Source organism: Apium graveolens, chromosome 3 (assembly GCF_009905375.1).
Source record: "Apium graveolens cultivar Ventura chromosome 3, ASM990537v1, whole genome shotgun sequence".
Lineage (NCBI taxonomy): Eukaryota > Viridiplantae > Streptophyta > Magnoliopsida > Apiales > Apiaceae > Apium > Apium graveolens.
In genome coordinates this window covers 98,713,700-98,730,975 of record NC_133649.1, presented here as the reverse complement: position 1 = coordinate 98,730,975, position 17,276 = coordinate 98,713,700, and the positions used below count along the sequence as shown (strand labels likewise).

The 17,276-nt window shown below is 30.8% G+C and overlaps 1 protein-coding gene across 2 annotated transcripts; it reads left to right on the top strand.

The window, feature by feature from the left end:
* The first annotated feature begins 7,042 nt into the window (after positions 1-7,042).
* LOC141712639 (long chain acyl-CoA synthetase 9, chloroplastic-like) lies at positions 7,043-15,272 on the top strand. Of its 2 annotated transcripts, none has more exons than XM_074515649.1 (12): positions 7,043-7,251; positions 8,228-8,715; positions 8,964-9,044; positions 10,033-10,299; positions 11,184-11,315; positions 11,422-11,595; positions 11,706-11,935; positions 12,114-12,231; positions 13,312-13,443; positions 13,531-13,665; positions 13,749-13,955; positions 14,859-15,272. In XM_074515649.1, the coding sequence occupies exons 2-12, from the start codon at positions 8,269-8,271 to the stop codon at positions 15,021-15,023; spliced, it is 2,088 nt and encodes a 695-aa protein (XP_074371750.1). In that variant the 5' UTR covers positions 7,043-7,251; positions 8,228-8,268; the 3' UTR covers positions 15,024-15,272. The 2 variants fall into 2 exon arrangements, with proteins under 2 accessions (XP_074371750.1, XP_074371751.1); XM_074515650.1 differs by having other exon boundaries at positions 8,207-8,715.
* Positions 15,273-17,276: the final 2,004 nt, after the last annotated feature.

The window sequence follows — 17,276 nt, the reverse complement described above, 5'->3', positions numbered from 1 at the left end:
GATTCAAGAGAACCACATATCAAAATGAAGCTTACGACATAATCTAACTAAACATGGAAAAGTCACAGATTCAATAGTTAGCTCTCTGTCCTGAACACTAAGAACAAGCAGTTGTATGAAATTGGGCATTACGACGACTATGTTTACGCGATTACCAAGTTTTAAACCACTCTAAACAACCACCATTCAACTCACAACCAACAATACAACCAACCCTCATCCAAACCTTACTACATCAGTCCCCAAACCTCAAGATTTTCCAATTTATACAACCCCACACATGAACTACTAGCTATACTTAAGTTTCATTAACTATAAACAAAATTTCAACATCCAAATCACTACAAATCCAATCCAAACTCTAAACACACAAGCATCATGCTTCTCATTTACTATAACCATCAAAACCATCGTAATACTCAAAGTAAAGCTAGGGTTTGGATGTGTTATACCTTCCTTGGAGTGATTAGAGTAGCTAGGAAGTCTTAGGGAGCCTCCTACAAGCTTGATCTTTCCAAAGAAATCAAGAACACAAAGTTAGGTTTTGAAGTTTCTAAAAGTCAGATTGAAAGAAATGTCAAAACGAGGGTCTTACCATGCTTATTTGGACGAGACTTGTGAACAAGAGTTGTAGGATATCTCAATACATTTCCAAAGAGCTATAGAACATACTATTTGAGTGAGTATTGAAGGAGATATGGTAGTTTGAAGTTGCTGCTCTGGTTTTGGCCGAGAGCTTTTGTTCTTGGAAATCAAAAGTCAACTTCTAATTTGTGTTTTGTGTTTTTGATTTGTTTTGGTTGGTTGTTTCCTTTTGTTTTGCTTAATTACCTTTTAACCATGGTAAAATTTGTGTGGCTTGTAATCAACCAACAATCCCTCCATTTGTCATGCTTATGTCACCATGTCTATGTCATCCATTTGCCACATGTCTCTTCCTTGTGGTTTGATGATGTCACAATCCTTGGCTTCTTGTACAAGCTTGTCTCTTGGTCGCTTATTTGTTTTACGGTTCGCTTAACTTTCGTTCTCGTTTATCGTTTGAGAGATCATACCCGGGATCTTATTACTTGGGTTCCCCTAAACCCTTCTTAATAATTTATATTCCTTTTATGATCCTCTCTTATAATCCTTGAATTTAAATCCTTTTAATCATGTTACCTTATACCCAATTCTTTCGGTATCTGGTGGATTTTTGGGAAAAATCAAAGTGTTCGAATTTGGATTCTGACGATCTTTACATACACTTATTTGCTTTATGGAGTACTAATACGATCTTAGAATTTCCATAACAGTACTCCTATATAGCGTGTTCTGATAATTTTCCTTAATCAGCATCATCAGCAAAAGTTACTATTCATCCGTGTTCAAAAAAAATTTCCCAAAAATTGGGGTTATTACACTTCATCTCCCAAGGTTTACCTTTCCTTAAAGCTCCGAAAATACAAAACCCTAGCTGGCTCCTTGAGAAAAACGTTTGCCTCTCTCAAACCCTATAATGTTATTTTCTGTGTTCTCGCACACACATGCACGCACATCACTTCTTTTTTTTAACGGCTTAAGGAGAATTATAATATTTATAAGCTACAGTAGGGATCATGGATAATTAGGTCGGGCCTCCCAATGACATTCTGGGCCAAGCCCAATGTCATTAAATATTAATTCAATCCACTAATGAATTAATATTTGCACTACCTTTCCTAATTCCGTAAATTAAATATTTAATTCAGCTCCCATATTATTTGCTTATTAAATTCCCCATGTTTAAGATATCGCATGTCCATTAATTAAATTAATTTCTGAAAATCAATTTAATCAATATCTTATATCCTTGATCATCCACTCAACCTTATAATTGTTCAAGAACAAATCTGCCTGCACGACTAAAGCACAATTATCTTTATGAGCTTTCAAGAGGACATCATCACCCGAAACTATTCTTCGGACACAGTTTCCTTTTATAGTCAATATCCCACTCTGCATATAATGTCATTGCCCAATACATAAGTTCGCAATTTAAAATAAATTACTTATTGTATTAATCAAGACATGTGCATTAAATACAAGTGTCAATCAATATATTCGGATTAAGAACCTAAGCAATATTAATATCGTAGAATCTTAGTTCTTCTTTATTGTCAGAATAAAAGAACTGTTCTAAATTTTCGATCCCGTTCAATATACACAAGTATTATTCAATAGTCAAGATAAACTATTTCTAAATAATACTTCAGTCGTTCCAGTGGTTTGTCTAACACCACTTAGACTGTGAACCTTTACTATATTATATAAGGAGTCTGACAATCTAATCTTCTGCTATCCCATTTGATACTAGATTGTCTACAATATATAATATACAGACATTGTGAAAACATGCATTCAAGATTCTCAAAAGATTATTATATACTTTCAAACGAATAGTTCAGTATATATCCTAACAGAGGCATGGTTGGGGATTATGGTATTTTCACTCCAATTCCTAATTTTATATTTAACATAAATAAATAATAATTTATTTGTATAATAATTAAAATAATGTGAATAAATATAATGTATATATATTTTTATTTTTTTATCATGTTAACATTTATAGTAGAATCGATTTATTAAAAATAATTTTAATATTATATTTTATTAAAAATACAACTCAATTCGAATTGTTATTTAAAATATCACATTAAATTTTAAACATATTAGTGTCAAGTTTTATTAAATTATTCTTACTAAAATTAATTATATATATATGTATATATATGTATGTTTAATATTATTTAATTAAAAAAATTAGAATCCGTTCGAGGATCGGGAAGGATTTGGAGAATATGCTTGGGTTCAGGGATTGGGGCGGGTGTATCAGCCCGCACTTTCGGATTATTAACTCTAAATCAAAAACTAAAAAAAATACGATTTACTAATACGAATTTCTATCATCATCAATTTTTTTTTCTTGTTCAATAATCAAATTCTTTTCTTTAGTCCCACAGTCCTAAATCACACCTTATGCCACACTTTGCGAGTGACCGACATCTTATACTTTATGTCACACTTCCTAAGTGACCAGGTTCTTATTTTTATTCGATAAGGACTAGTTTACGTCCCTCGTCAAGTTAAACTGAAACTTGACAAGTTATCGATGTGTTCCGGAATGTGCGCAAACTAGTTCTAAGTTCTATGTATCACACTAACTAACGACTAAGTTCTAATTCTTATACATGACTAAGACTGGGGATTTCCTGAAAATTCGTTATCTTATTAATCATATATCCATATCATACTTATAATAGCTAAAAAATAATCGGAGAACATCTAATCACGCATAATAAAGCACATTACGTAATATATACAGAGCAATAAAGGTTCACTGATATAATCAAACAGATAATTCAAATTTTAAAATATATGGAACAACAGATAGTCACTTACAAAACACGTAAGCAAATAAATAATACAAAGTAACGGAAATTTACTTACCTCAATCACGCAAACAAATAATTCACATCAAAACACATATTCAATCAAAACTAACTCATCAATAACTGCACAACTCAAATCTCGAATATCTCCACGATTCCAATTCTGCCCAGATCTATTTTTAGCATTTTTGAACCTCTAAACAACGCTTTCTTAGAAAACACGAAACACGAAAGTCGTAAATATCGAAAAGACCTTCCTGAAAAATCCAGAATCAACGAATTTTGACTTAAGATGAATTTTCTACGAATTTTACTAGACTGCTGACTTTTGTGGCTTTTTACCCTATATATTAACCTACAAGTTATACATATTAGAATATGATCCAAATTTTAGACCCATTAGTATAATTCAAATTTTAAATCATAGTTTCAAAAGACCCAATACCCATCCCGGTCTAGACTAGTATAACGTTTTCAAAAACTTTTTAAACAAACTCTTAAATCTAAATATGAAGAGTGTTATAAAAAATAAAGTTACAACAACGCTTCTAGTGACTCTTAAATAACTTAAAAGTGATAAGTAAGTGAACGCTTATAAGTTATACTAGCCTAAAACACTAGCCTAAACCCCGTGCCATGCACGGTTGTTTTAAATAATTACTATTTTATTATTTTTTTAAATAATTTATTAATAATATTTTTTTTAAAAATAATTATGCCTGAATAAATATAACCAAATAAATCTTTCATTTTATTATAATAGTTATTTATGATAATTAGGTTTACTATAAATAAGTTCATAAACTGACCCAATAAATAATTTATGAAAAATATATAACCAGCCCAATTGAATAGGTCATGTTTTTTAATTAGAATAATTTAATTTAGAATTACTTGTTTATAAGATTCAAATCTTCGACAAATTTATATAATGACAAATATGACTTATAACCTTACAAATAAATATTTATTGTAAGAAATTTTCGGGTGAGCGAGGGTCGAATCCATGACCCAGGACGACGAATGATAAACTCTTAACCGGTTGAATATTCCAACCATGCACTAACTCCCAAATTTTATAATTATAATGAATAACTAAAATTTTATTTTACCCCGATAGATCTTTATGCCGACGAACGGTTTTTTTTGTTTGGTTTTAGTATTATTTTCGCTCAAACTTGCATCCATTATTCTGATAATTTGTTATACATATTACCGAATTATTATTTATTTGAATATAATAAATTACATAATTATAAAGATAATTTTATTTTATCCCAAAAACAAATATACTTTAATTTTGAGAAGAACCTCGACATGAGCTGAGGCTGTCAATTTCTAATGAGCAGAGGTACAAAGGGTTGCATATAACGGCTCTGTAGTATCCAGCGTGTCTCTAATTAGTCTATTTAAAAACTAATTTTATATCAATAAGTAAAGTGTTTGTTTCATTGTCTCTGTTATTAATTTGTTCACTTCTTATATGCTTTTTCCGTCCCAATTTATCTGTTATGTTTGTTTTTTTATAGTCAATTTGACTCAATTTTAACCGTAAATTAAACATCAATCTTTCATTATTTAAAAAAGCCGAAGAATACATATTAAAGTAGATTACATGTACTTTCTAATGATATAATTTTTATAATTTTTTTCAATTATATATTATATGAAATTTTCGATCAAAATTGAGTCAATTTGACCATAAAAAGTCAAACATGACATATAAATTGGGACGGAGGGAGTAGATGGATAACTGTTGTAAAGCTCTTTATGTTTATATCTAGAGAAGGTAAAATTCGACTTCAATTTTAATTATTTTGATATTATATTATATTATTAAGGGTATTTAAGTAATTTTAGTAAGTACTGATCGATCGACTATCAAACTTTTAATATTTCGTCTATTATAATGTAGTATAAATAAGTATTTGGATAATTTTATTTATAAGTCATAATTTTTTAAGTTAAATGAACTAAAATAATTATTTTTAAATATAATTATCTCAATTCATAAATTTTAAAATTAAAATTAATAAAAAGGTAAAAAAATCAAAATAAATCGAGAAAAAGTACGTCGATACTAACATTTAACTTAACTTATGAGCTTATAAGTTGTGAATTCAACTGACAAGTTATTACATGTTTATAACTTTTTTTTGCCGGCACATGTTTATAACTTTATATGCGAGAATTAGGTTATATAAGCTAGGAGTGTACGCGATTCGGATCAGATCGATTTTGAGGTAAAAATCGAACCAAACCGCGAAGAGCGGTTTTAGAAAATTATCATCTGCAACCGCAAATGCGGTTGCGGTTAACCACGTCAATTGCGGTTGCGAATTTACGGTTATTGCGGATCGGTTTGTGGTTCAACCACTTATTTTAAAATAATTAATAATTTACAAAAAAATAAATTCGAAATATTAATAAATTAAAGTTTAAGTTACGTGATAAATTACATTCAAAAATAAAATATAAACTAATGCTCCTTGTAGAGCAAGGATATTAAAAAGATACAAAAATGTGGAGGCGAGAGAAAAGAAAAAAGGATAAAAAAAATTACATGTTGATTACATTTTTTATTTGTTTGGTTATATATCTTATAATGATTGTGAATGTTATGAACAATGTCTTAACATTAATCTAAGATTAGTTAATAAATGTGTATATTTACTAATTTATATGATATCAACTACATTTTTGAAAATATAATTTATTATAAATATATGTTGCGAGTTGTGGTTACGATTGCGATTTTGCGATTTTCAAGAATTTAAAACCGCATCCAAATCGCAAATAAGCGATTTTTAAAATTTAAATCTACAATCAACCCATATTTTACGATTACCTGCAAACACGGTTCAGTTATGAACGGTTGGATGCGGTTAAGCGGTTTTTTGTACACATCTGATATAAGCAAAGACACAAAAGAGGCCTATACGGCTATACCTCATGCATCCAGACACAGCTTTTACAACTTTTACAAATTCTACGGTTGACATCAGCTGACATCAGCGGGTCACACATTTCTGCTATGTTTATTCAATTATTCCCGTTTTTTTCTTTCATTAATTTTTTATTATTGACAATAATCTTATCGAGAAAAAATATATCCTATTTTAAGCATAAAATACGATTTTTTTGGCTAAAAATATTATAAATCAAAATGTTATTCACATATTTAAAAAGAAATTATCAAATTAATTTAAGAATTAGGCCACCTCTAAAACATATATAAATGGCAACGATATAAATCGCGGCAAAATATGTAAACAATAATAAACTGAAAATTAGAAAAACAAATGAAGTCTCAAATATTTATTTAAATTTAAGTGGTCACCTTTCTCCGTTGATATATAACTTATTTAAAATATCATCACAAAAATTACTCACTAAAAAAACGTTTTCCAAAAATTTATATGTAACCGGTATAAATACTACTAACATCCCTTTTAACTAGATGATTGATAAAAGTCCTGTCATGTTATTGAAAAAAATTAGGAAATTAATTCGGGAACAAACAAATAATTTGTATAAAAGAAATATTGTTAATTTAGAAAAAATATTCAGAAAACAAGCCAGCTGCTGCCTGCTAACTTTGAAGTTTGAAACTCACTTCTGACACTACAATCTCCAGTGTCCTTGTTTTCTTCGCCAGCCTCTGCCCCACTTTATTAAACAACAATAATATATACACAACACATACTGTATGTATATATAATATATAATTCCCTTCATTTTCAGCATACTTGAACCACCTTGTTTGATCCCCTCATAACAAGAGCTTCCCAGCTAATAATATTCTGGGCTGCTCTGCAATCAATCTCCCTTCTCAAAGGTACTGCATTTACCTCTTTTCTTTAATTGGGCCTGTGTTTCTTTTCCTTGCATTGTTTAAATTTTCCCATAATTTTCAACTTTAATTTTTGATGAAGATTTGATTTTTCTTGCCTTAAATTTCTTACTCCATCATGGGTTTTTGCTGGTTTTGGATTATTTTTTTACTTTCTGTATGCTTTTCTTCTAATTGATTTTGTATTGTTCAAGTTGCATATGCTAATAGTGCTTGATCAATTTTATCAAATTTGCTTTCTGGCATTTCCATGTGCCTAAACTGACCAAATTTTATTAAAGAATTGTTATTTTGGATAGTTGGTTGGGCTTTGATGTTGTAATTTTATTTATTTTGGGCGTGGAAGCTGATGATTAACAAAATGAGATATTGTCAAGTAAGAGGTTTTGTATCAAGTAAAAGTAATTTTGTGCAACTCATTTGAACTTTTGAGTCATGTTAAAAGTATTGTAGGAAGATAAAAACAGTACTGCACTTTCTACTAAAAAAGTGTCATCTTAATTAATATATCACTGATTCTGGTATACCAGAAGCCTAGAATACTCTTCTGAATTCTAAGTTTGTTGCTTTAAAAGCTGTAGAGCTTCATGGCCTATGCAATATATAGTCAAGGTCCCCCCCCCCCAGCTGAGATTTTTGGTAATACTCATTTGTCACTGAATTCGAGTTTCTTATATTTTTATTAATGTTTAATGTCTAATAGGAAAAATGTATGTTTGAACTTTGAGCAGATGTCTTTCTTCGTTGTGTTTGTAACTTTATCACTTTGATCTTCAAGCTAATGTTTATGTATTGGTTGTGTTTGTTTTGTAAATTGCATTAGTAGCAAGCTTTTATATTTTTGCAGTAAATTTTTGTTTTGTGTATTTATTCTTTGATGGATTGTTTTTTACATGTCTCGTAAAATAAAACAGATCTCAGTTACTAGTATATATAACAGGGTAATGTTTTTCGTTACTAGGGTTTCTTCGTTAATTGGCTTCAGCTTCAATTTCAATAAAGATGGGTCCTTACCTTGTTGGAGTCATTGTTCCCTTTGTACTTACTCTTCTCGTCCGGAATTCAAAGAATGGAAAAAAGCGAGGTGAGCCTACTGCTGTTGGTGGGGAACCTGGGTATGCAGTTAGAAATAAGCTTTGTGCTTCCCCAATGGAATCAGCTTGGGAAGGCATTTCAACACTTGCTGAGCTTTTTGAGCATTCATGCAAGAAGTATCACAAGAAGAGATATCTTGGAACTCGGAGATTGATATCTAGTGAAATGGAAAGTTCCGGAGATGGACGCTCATTCGAGAAGCTTCATTTGGGTGATTATGAGTGGTTGACCTATGGGAAAGCATTTGATATGGTCTGCAATTTTGCTTCTGGTATAGCACATCTTGGTCATAAAAAAGAAGAACGTGTCGCTATATTTGCTGATACACGAGAAGAATGGTTCATTGCTTTGCAGGTGCATATCTTTAATTTCTGACTATAATATAAGTCTCTAGTAATCTGTGTTTCCACTGAGTTAGTGATCCTAGATTCCTAGTGGTTTATCTCTTGTACCCTTCTCAATCTTTTGAATAAATATTCTGAAATAAGATCATTAAAGGCAGTGCATATCTTTCATCATTCTTAACCATATATCTCTGGTGATATTTTATAAACTACCACATATGCTAACTATATGACAAAGGGGTTTTTCCCTTGTAACAGGGTTGTTTCAGACGCAATGTCACAGTTGTGACAATATATGCATCTCTGGGGCAGGAAGCTCTGTGTCACTCATTAAATGAGGTACCTCTTGTTTCTGCTTATAATACATAGATTTTTTTTGTTGAATGTTCTTTCCTTTATCTAGATCTATATATGCAACAACGCCGAAGCAACATAAAATATGTCTTTTCACAAACTCTTTCAATTTATGCACTCCAGTTCTTTTTTCCACTCTTCGTTTGTGCGTGAATGTGTTTGTCGGGGAGAGAGGATGAAGGGACTTGAATGCATGTATTTTGTTATTTTTAATGAGCTAAATGTAAATGTTGATGGCATTGGACTTTACTTGTTTATGTAATATGCATTTCAATACAGGTGACCTTTTTTATAATTAAAGTAATTAGTTATTTCTCCTAAATCTAGAAATGATGTGATAAATTCGTTTATTTATGAATGGTTGAAACTGGTAGTACTTTTATGTAGTTACGATATTTAAATGGTCTTGTCTTTTGACAAAACAGAAAAACAATCAGTACTCCAACTGAAAATTGAAAAAGAGTAGACCTGAATTTCAAACTTCAATTCATCTATCCTGGAAAGGAATGTAATTCTTGGACCAGAGGGGGGTTATTGGACTATTTGCACCTTTAGTTAGTTTATTCTATAAAATTGACTGCGCACGTCTGCTAAGTTCTGGTTCGTTTGGAATATTAAACCTGTACTTATAATTTCATTTAAATTAAATTTGGCTACCATCAGTAATTATAGACATCACCTCTGCTATTATACTCTTCTTTTTGGAACCTCTTAGTCTTTAGTTGTTTTGGGATTAATCAAACCAAAAAATTTTATAGGTCATCGGATCAAATTCTCACTATCCCTCCCTGATACAAAATTATTTTAACTTGTAAAATAATAAATTCATCCTCTAATCATTGTTGTACCTACTAAAAAGCAACATGAAAATATAGTGATCATGAAATCGCAACAAATATATATAGTCATCATAGGTTTTATATTTAATCATCCTTTTAGTTTTGACCATCTTTCATTGTTCCTTACATTTCAGACGGAAGTTACGACTGTGATTTGTGGAAAGGGAGAGTTAAAGAAGCTTCTAGATATAAGTGGACAGCTTGATACCGTAAAATATGTCATATGCATGGATGATATCCCATCTCATCCCTCATTGATTCAGGCAAGTAATAGTTGGACAATCACATCATTCAGAGATATAGAACAGCTTGGCAGAGAGAATCCAGTTGATGCCGATTTACCTGCTTCAGCTGATACTGCTGTCATTATGTATACAAGTGGAAGTACTGGCCTGCCAAAGGTTAGTGCACGGCTTTTTGATCAAAATTTGACTGAATCTTTTGTTGTGTATCTGCATGTTTACACATCTTGCCCAAACCCAAACACAACACGAAATCATCTCATGTACCTCAGTACCTCACTAACCAACATGAACACAACTTGTAACTCTTCATGTTTACACGAAACCCACGTAATTAATTTTCATTTTATGTAAACGAAATGAAATGACACAAAGTACACGCGAAATGACATGAAACCACACGATAACACCAAACTATGCACAACCAGATTAATACATATATAGTCAGATTCCAATTATAACCACCTTAATATTAAAACCTCAGAACGAATAATATCGTATACTACTATAATGTGCAGAAATAATAAATATTAGTCGTTGATTATACTAAATATATGACAGATATGGTCCTAAGTTTTGTTTAGTATACAGTTCTAATTTGAACTTGACCCATTATATTTATAGTACTCCCTCTGTCCCGTCCATTTATTTATACTTTCTTTTTATGGATGTCCCTCTCATTTCTTTACGTTACAGGCGTTTCCAAAAGTAGCAAAAAAATTATAATATAAAAATCAACAACATCTACTACTTTCCTCCACTATACACACTTTACACATAAATATTATTTGGTCCCACCACTTTACCCATTTTTTCTACTTTTCAACATTAATTTACACTTTTTCTTAACTCCGGGCCCGAACCCAATGTAAAGAATTGGGTGGGACGGAGGGAGTATATGTTAGTATGAACTATGAAATATAACACTGTATAAAATTTTGGATATTAGTAAAAACTCTTTCAAGTTTTTTATATATATATATAGTATTATCATACTTTTGCATTACAAAACTGATATACTAATAATCCTCCACTTCATGCAGGGGGTAATGATGACCCACAACAATATCTTAGCTACAGTATCTTCGATAATGACAATTATTCCTCGCCTCAGTGATAAGGATGTTTATCTAGCATACTTACCCCTTGCACATATTCTTGAACTAGCAGCTGAGGTACATATTTTGCATTGCAATTTGTGGTTTTGGTAACTGGGGCAATTAAGTTGTCCCTCTTTTACTGAAGGCATGCAAAGGCTAATCATGTGCATGTATATTGTAGAACATAGTTGTTGCTGTAGGAGCCTCACTAGGATATGGGTCCCCTTTGACATTAACCGATACATCAAACAAGATAAAGAGGGGAACAAAGGGGGATGCTTCTATGCTGGGGCCAACAATTTTGGCATCCGTACCAGCAATTCTTGATCGAGTGAGGGATGGTGTGCGCAAAAAGGTCTGAATTTGTCTAATCATTTTATGCAAATTATTCCCTGTAATTTTTATATCTGTGTAGGCGGTATGAATACAAGGCGACTTACAAAAATAGTGAATGCTTCTATGCAGGTTGATGCAACAGGTGGTCTATCGAAGAAACTGTTTGATTTGGCATATGCTCGTCGATTATCTGCTATAAATGGCAGTTGGTTTGGGGCATGGGGTCCCGAAAGGCTTTTTTGGAACTTCATAGTATTTAGAAAAATTAGGGCAATACTGGGTAGTCGTGTTCGTTTTCTGCTGTCTGGTGGTGCACCTCTTTCTGGAAATACTCAAAGATTTATTAACATTTGTATTGGGTTAGTATTCCAAATTCTCATGTTATCTTTAATAAAAGTAGCCATGTTTCTCTTTTCAAATTCGTTGTTATAAAAAGAAAACTGAGATAATAATAAAGTTCTGTCTATTAATTATGATTGCTGTTGTTGCTCTTTGTATTTCTTTTTCTTTTTTATATTAATATTATTTTACTTGCAGTGCTCCAATAGGTCAAGGTTACGGTCTCACTGAAACTTGTGCGGGAGCAACTTTCACCGAGTATGATGATACATCTGTTGGTCGAGTTGGGCCTCCAATTCCTTGCTCTGTCGTCAAGGTATTACCGAAGATAATTTAGCCAAAAATTCTAAATATTAAATGTTGTGTTTGTTCCCTAGTATAAGTATTCGCAGTATAAGTTAATGTACTATTTTTATTTCTAAGATTATATGTATTTAAGTATGCTAAAACTCTTCATTGATGTTCTATTGTCAACTTCGTTCCCTATAACTGCAATGCCACATGATCTTTTTGAGGTTACTCTACTTGGGCCTAGGGGAATCCTTCTACATTATTTATAGAAGATCCACAACTACATGCAAATTCAGCAATCTTGACTGGTTATCTATCTACTGTGTGCACAGGCAGCCCTGACTTGGTGCAGGCTGTGTAGCCGCAATAAGGCACTAGGCTCACTGGGTTTGGGGGGCCAATAATAGTCCCGGACACCAGTTGTATATATGTGTGTACATAGATTTTGTATATTGTAAACTTAATATTCCCAAGTCACTTGCTTTATTTGTTGGCTCTTTGCTGCTGCACTGCGTTTGTCCTATTACTGAACTGCTTATTAGCTTCATTTTTTAAATTTTAATTATTCAATATTTAAGCTTTTTTAAAGGTATTGCATCCTCTTCTCTTTTATATAATCATCTAATATTATTTTCTTTAATCGTTTATTACATATTTACATATTTACCTTGTGTATCTTTTGGTATTTTCTATTATAATTAAAATTGCCAACTTCGATGAGATGATGAAGACCACAGAGTGATTATAATTTCATCTGTTTTTCCATGAACTTAAGTTTTTTTCCTCTTAATTTTGTAAAGTTCAAGTAAATAGTAAACTGCAAGCACACATAACACAGGATATATTCAGCTCCGTGGTAATGGCACTTGGGTTGTGCTTTTGTCATGAAGTCTATCAGTTATCACATACATAATACGTATACTTTGTCTTTGAATACCAGAATCCTGATCTTACCTAGTATTTTTTTCTAATCAGTAATCAAACATATTTTTGTTGAGTCTAGCAGCCAGATAAAAAAAATAGAAATGAAAGAATGGCCGACTTCTGATTGTTATATAAGAATATAGGTGATTTATGTTGTTGTGTAACGTATAATTTATTGCAGTTGATAGATTGGCCTGAGGGTGGTTATTCAGCAAATGATTTTCCTATGCCACGTGGGGAAATAGTTGTTGGTGGCCCAAATGTTACTCTTGGATATTTTAACAATGACGAGAAGACAAAAGAAGTGTACAAGGTATCAAGATCTTCGACCACTTTTACTTTCACTTGAGAATGATGCTTTTTGGAAATAATGAACCATAATGTCTATTGTTTCCAAAAGGTTGACGAGAAAGGAATGAGGTGGTTCTACACAGGTGACATAGGCAGATTTCATGCTGATGGTTGCCTTGAGATAATCGATCGTAAGAAGGATATTGTAAAACTACAGCATGGAGAATATGTCTCTCTAGGAAAGGTATGTAAGTTATTAGCTTTTTTCCCTGCTATCATCGTGTGTTAACTAATATTTTTTATTAAAGACAAGTTATTTCTTTGCAGGTTGAAGCTGCTTTGGTTGGAAGTGCTTACGTTGACATTATAGTGCTTCATGCTGATTCTTTCTACAGTTATTGTGTGGCTTTAGTGGTGGCTTCGCAGTCTGCTTTAGAGGAATGGGCACAGAAGCAGGGTATCAAATATGCAGATTTTTCGGATTTGTGCCAAAAAGAAGAAGCTGTCAAGGAAGTACTTGGTTCACTTGTAAAGGTACATATTTCTCTATTTTGTTGGCTTACATATATTGAGGTCAGGTTCCTATTTTATTTAAGAAATAATATGATTTTGTCATATAATCTAGAAGTTAGCATGTTGTATGAATTTCCTTGTTCAAATTGATGGTCCATTTCTAACTAAGATAACAAATTTATGATATTAAATATTGATAATGGAAACTTATAAGAAAAGGTTCCTTCTAATGGTCGAAGAAAGCTCTTCACTTTCATGGTTGATTCTTAAATTCTGATAGAGCTATACAATCTACTTGAGGGTGGATTTCAATATTTGGTGGCTGACATGTTAGTGTTACATTACCTCTTTCTCAAATTAGATGAAACTTTTCATTTAAAATTGTTAATATTTAGAACTACGTTTATGACTTGCCAAACATTGAACATCCCCATAACGTTTTTATTTATTTGATTTTTATATTCTCTATCATCTTAAAACTAATGCAGCATGTAGGCAAATTTTTGATCTCCTAACAAGTCCTTGTATTGTTTTTAATTTTTTTTTTATTAAGAAATAAAATTTACATGGTCAAAGAATTTGGAATGGTCGGAGAAATCTCGTTCTACTATAACTTTTTAATTTCGAATAATCTTCGAAGATAGTATTATGGAGTGAAGCATTGAAATGGGGGATTTTAAATTTTAGAATGAGCTGTATATGCTTCCTGTTTTGGTTACATATCTCAAGTTGTCACCATCCTCGGTAGCCTGTGTTCGGCATAGGTTTCTGCCCTTGCTTTCTTTCTCTCCTTAGCTCCGATATCCGTCTATGGACTTAAAAACACGAGGAGTGATGTCCAAATAAACGTTTCTATTCTTACTAAGGTGAAAAAATCTTAGAAAGCTCTTGTTTCTACAAGCCTGAAACTCTTACTGGACACAGGTGGGTAAAGCAGCACGTCTGGAGAAGTTTGAGATTCCTGCAAAGATCAAATTGCTCTCTGAACCTTGGACACCTGATACTGGTTTTGTCACTGCAGCTCTCAAGATTAAACGAGATGCAATTAGGAAGGCGTTTTCAGGGGACCTTGCACAACTTTATTCATAGAAATGCAAAAATAGTCCGAGTGACTGTGAAATCATGTCTTCTCATGTCCAAGCTGCTCTCTCTTTATATACAAAGTTTTCAAATTCCAGTAGTTATTTACCATTGATCTCTGTATTTCATAATTCGACATTACATTACTTTTCATGTCTCTGGATTTTGTACAAGTAAATTAAGCTGAAACTACCAAGGTTTAGTGTTGATTTTAATTTTATACAATTTAGAGTTTATTAGGTTGTTTCATGTTTGAAATCCTGCTGGCCTAAAAGTTTTAGTTTTTAAAGAAATATCATTGATTGGAAAATTTAGTTTTGTTGAAATTTATAGGTATGTTTATAAAAGATAATTATATTTTAATTAAAAGATAAGATTTAGCTTACATCAATAATAAACGAATTATCTTTACTTTGGTATACCGAATAAATTGACTAATTGTATTCAAATTTATTTTGGTTTAATTTGTTTAAACCCGGATCAATGATAAAAAAGTTATGTATCAATAATAAAAAAAATACGTTAACCCGGATAAAAGTATATATTATTCTATTTTAGATGGTATAGTTATTTTCTTATTTTAGTTTTGATTTATCATGAATCAATTGTATAATTTTTTTAGCACCGATGAATAGCATGTATTGATTTATTCTAGTTCGACGCAATTATATTGACTAAGGAATCATCTCTATTTTCATTTTATTAAAATATTTTTGGATATTACATAAATTGAAAAAACCTGTAATTATATAAGCCCAAACATTTCACACACAGATCTGCAATCAAACTTTTAATATTTCGGCTATTATGATCGGATCTTAGTTATCTCATAATCTTATTCGTAAATGATACCTAACAACGATTTAGGTAGACTTTAAACTTTTTTTAACACGGGTCAATAATATAAGAATTACCTTTAATTTAAATTTAATTTTAGTTTTATCGTATATTAATAATATATATTATTTTTTTAGCCTTAGGCCCGTTATATCAACCATCTAATTACATTTAATATGTTTTTAATTTTATTTTAGCTCTAGTTAAATATGATTTTTTAAGCCGAGTAAATAACATATCTTATTTTATTCTGATAATATTATATCGACCAACGTATTATGTTGTATCCCGGTTTGATAAAATAGTATTTATTATATTATTTTACCCTGAGGTAGCAAATATTTATTTTAGTCTCCGGCCCGTTACGTCAACCACATCCAACTAATAATATTTAGTTTTTTTTTGTTTAATATCATTTTAGGGGTCATTTGGCAAATCTGAATTATTTATATCTGAATTATTAATATTTCTGAATGATCTGAATTAATCAAAAATCTGAATATCAATTGATTAAGATCATTTGGTATATATATATATTTTTATGATTTCTGAATGATTAAACTTTGTGATTAAATGAGTCTGAAAAAATTACAAGATTTTAAAATTGATATAATATTGAATGTTAAAAGTGCTAAGTATTTAAAATGCTAGATGCACTAAATATTTTTAAAAAAATGTGTTTTAATTAAAAATGTAATTCAGACAAAGACATGTATAAATTAAAAAAGGTACTAATACACTTTAGTAAAAGTAATTGGTTAGTTATTAATAAATATAATATTTTATTAAATAAAACTGCTCGTGATTTTTTTATAAAAAGAAGTGTTTTAGTTGGGTAAAATAAAAAGGTCAATGTGTTTAACTTGAAAAAATTTATTGATTTATATATTAATTAAGTTAGGATAATTAAGTAAAAATAAAATTTAAATAAGGGTAGTTAAGTAAATTAAGCATCCACTCTCAAAATTTTAAGGTTTCATTGATTATAATATAATATAGTGTAGCTAGATATTAAATTTGGATACATGGGAATATTATTAAAAAATTATTAACTTAATAAAATAACTTGTTTATCATAATATTTGTTTTAATGTTAGTGCAAAATGATATAATTATGAATGTCATAATAATTATAGTTAATAAAAAAATATTAAAAATGAAAGAGAAAATAGTCTTTTGCAAAAAAGAAGGAAAAAAATAATATAAAAGCTTGATAAAAAGTGTGGACAGTATCATATGAATCATTTGGATAAAGTTATCTACACGAATGATTAGGTGATTTATGAATGACTCATGTGTTAAATGTTTTCAGACAAATGACTTCATTCACTAATATTGAGAGCCAAACAAATGGGGCCTTAGCCCCGAAATGAATATTGTTATGTTTTATACCGAATTGATAATATGTATAATTTTATTGTAGTC

Bases quoted from the DNA above. Each gene is read 5' to 3' on its own strand.
- LOC141712639 (XM_074515649.1), top strand. From the start codon at position 8,269: ATGGGTCCTTACCTTGTTGGAGTCATTGTTCCCTTTGTACTTACTCTT. The intron at 9,045-10,032 runs GTACCTCTTGTT...CTTACATTTCAG, and splicing joins TGTGTCACTCATTAAATGAG to ACGGAAGTTACGACTGTGAT. The intron at 13,444-13,530 runs GTATCAAGATCT...TGTTTCCAAAAG, and splicing joins AGACAAAAGAAGTGTACAAG to GTTGACGAGAAAGGAATGAG.